This window comes from Microtus ochrogaster, chromosome 7 (assembly GCF_000317375.1).
Source record: "Microtus ochrogaster isolate Prairie Vole_2 chromosome 7, MicOch1.0, whole genome shotgun sequence".
Taxonomy (NCBI): Eukaryota; Metazoa; Chordata; class Mammalia; order Rodentia; family Cricetidae; genus Microtus; species Microtus ochrogaster.
Genome location: NC_022014.1, coordinates 82,569,749 through 82,570,935, shown reverse-complemented (window position 1 = coordinate 82,570,935; position 1,187 = coordinate 82,569,749). Strand labels below are relative to the sequence as shown.

General features: G+C 47.4%; 1 protein-coding gene across 1 annotated transcript in view; it reads right to left on the bottom strand.

Annotated features, from left to right (window-relative positions):
* Rnf213 (ring finger protein 213) overlaps positions 1-1,187 on the bottom strand; it is a 79,979-nt gene that overhangs the window by 25,216 nt on the left and 53,576 nt on the right. The window contains exon 21 of the mRNA XM_026780086.1: positions 44-298. Within this exon, the coding sequence (XP_026635887.1) occupies positions 44-298 (255 nt within the window). The remainder of the gene's footprint in view (positions 1-43; positions 299-1,187) is intronic.

Genomic DNA, 1,187 nt, shown 5'->3' with positions numbered 1-1,187 from the left:
CCCGTCACTCAACATATCTGCACTGGATCCCGAGTCGACTCACCAGCTTACTGGGCAGGTGCTGGTCATTGTCCAGGGCCCTCCAGAGCTCCTGCAGATGATCCACAAACCCATAGAAATCTGTGCTCAAGTCCATCTTGTACAGCAGGGAGGCATAGCCCTGCACAGCGTCATGGAAACAGGCCACCCGGTCCACGTCGATGTCGTTCTCCCCCGCTGAGATGGAGGCCAGGTTCACAAACACCTTGAGTTCATTGATGTCTTGAGAGGAAAGAGGGGAGGTCAGCACGTGACCATGCTGAGTTTGGGGCAGAAATCCTAAGTGAAGCTATAATTGAGCACCGAGGTAATGTCTTGTTTGGCCCACTTTCTGCTTTTGCTAAGAACATGGAACATAATAAATAGCGAATCTGTTGACTGATAGCTACCCTTTATCAGACAACAGTGTCCCAGGCATTATGCTAGGCTTGCTGTGCACCTTATAGCCTTGAATCTACTGCACCACGTCACTTAAACCACACAAACGTAGAGACCTGGGCTCTGCTGGAAAAGAAGACGCTGTCAATGAGAGAAACTGAAATAACCCTCCATAGGCTCCTGCCCACTCAACAGGTACCCATGGAAAACCTTCATGAGCAAGTTACAGAAAACCTCTCTGGGCAAGTCCTGTCTTCTGGAAGAAAAGGTTAAGTGGGGAGGGGAAGCCGGAGAGATGGCTCATGGTGAAGAGCAATTGTTGGCCTTATAAGGGATCCAGGTTTCTTTTCCAAAACCTACCTTGTGGCTTTCAACCTATTTAAATTTCAGTTTTAGAGGACATGGCACCCTCTTTAGATCTACAGAGGCACCAGGCACATATTTGGCACACATACATACATGAAGAAAACATTATTACAAACCAAATAATTGCTAAAAAATGAAAATAAAATTTTGATTGACCTTTAGCTATTCCCAGCCAGCAGTCATACCATGCAGGAAATGACAAAGGAAAGTTTCTACACAAGAGCCTGAGGGACTTTGTCGGAGTGAAATAAACCCCAGTGAATGAGACAGCCACTGCCCCTTTGCCTAGAGAAGGCAAGGAGCAACTTCCCTGGCCTTTGTACAGCAGGCGACCCAGGGGATATATTTCCTTAAGTATCAGAGCCTCATAGAGAATCATAGGTGCCACCTGCAGGACCCTGGCA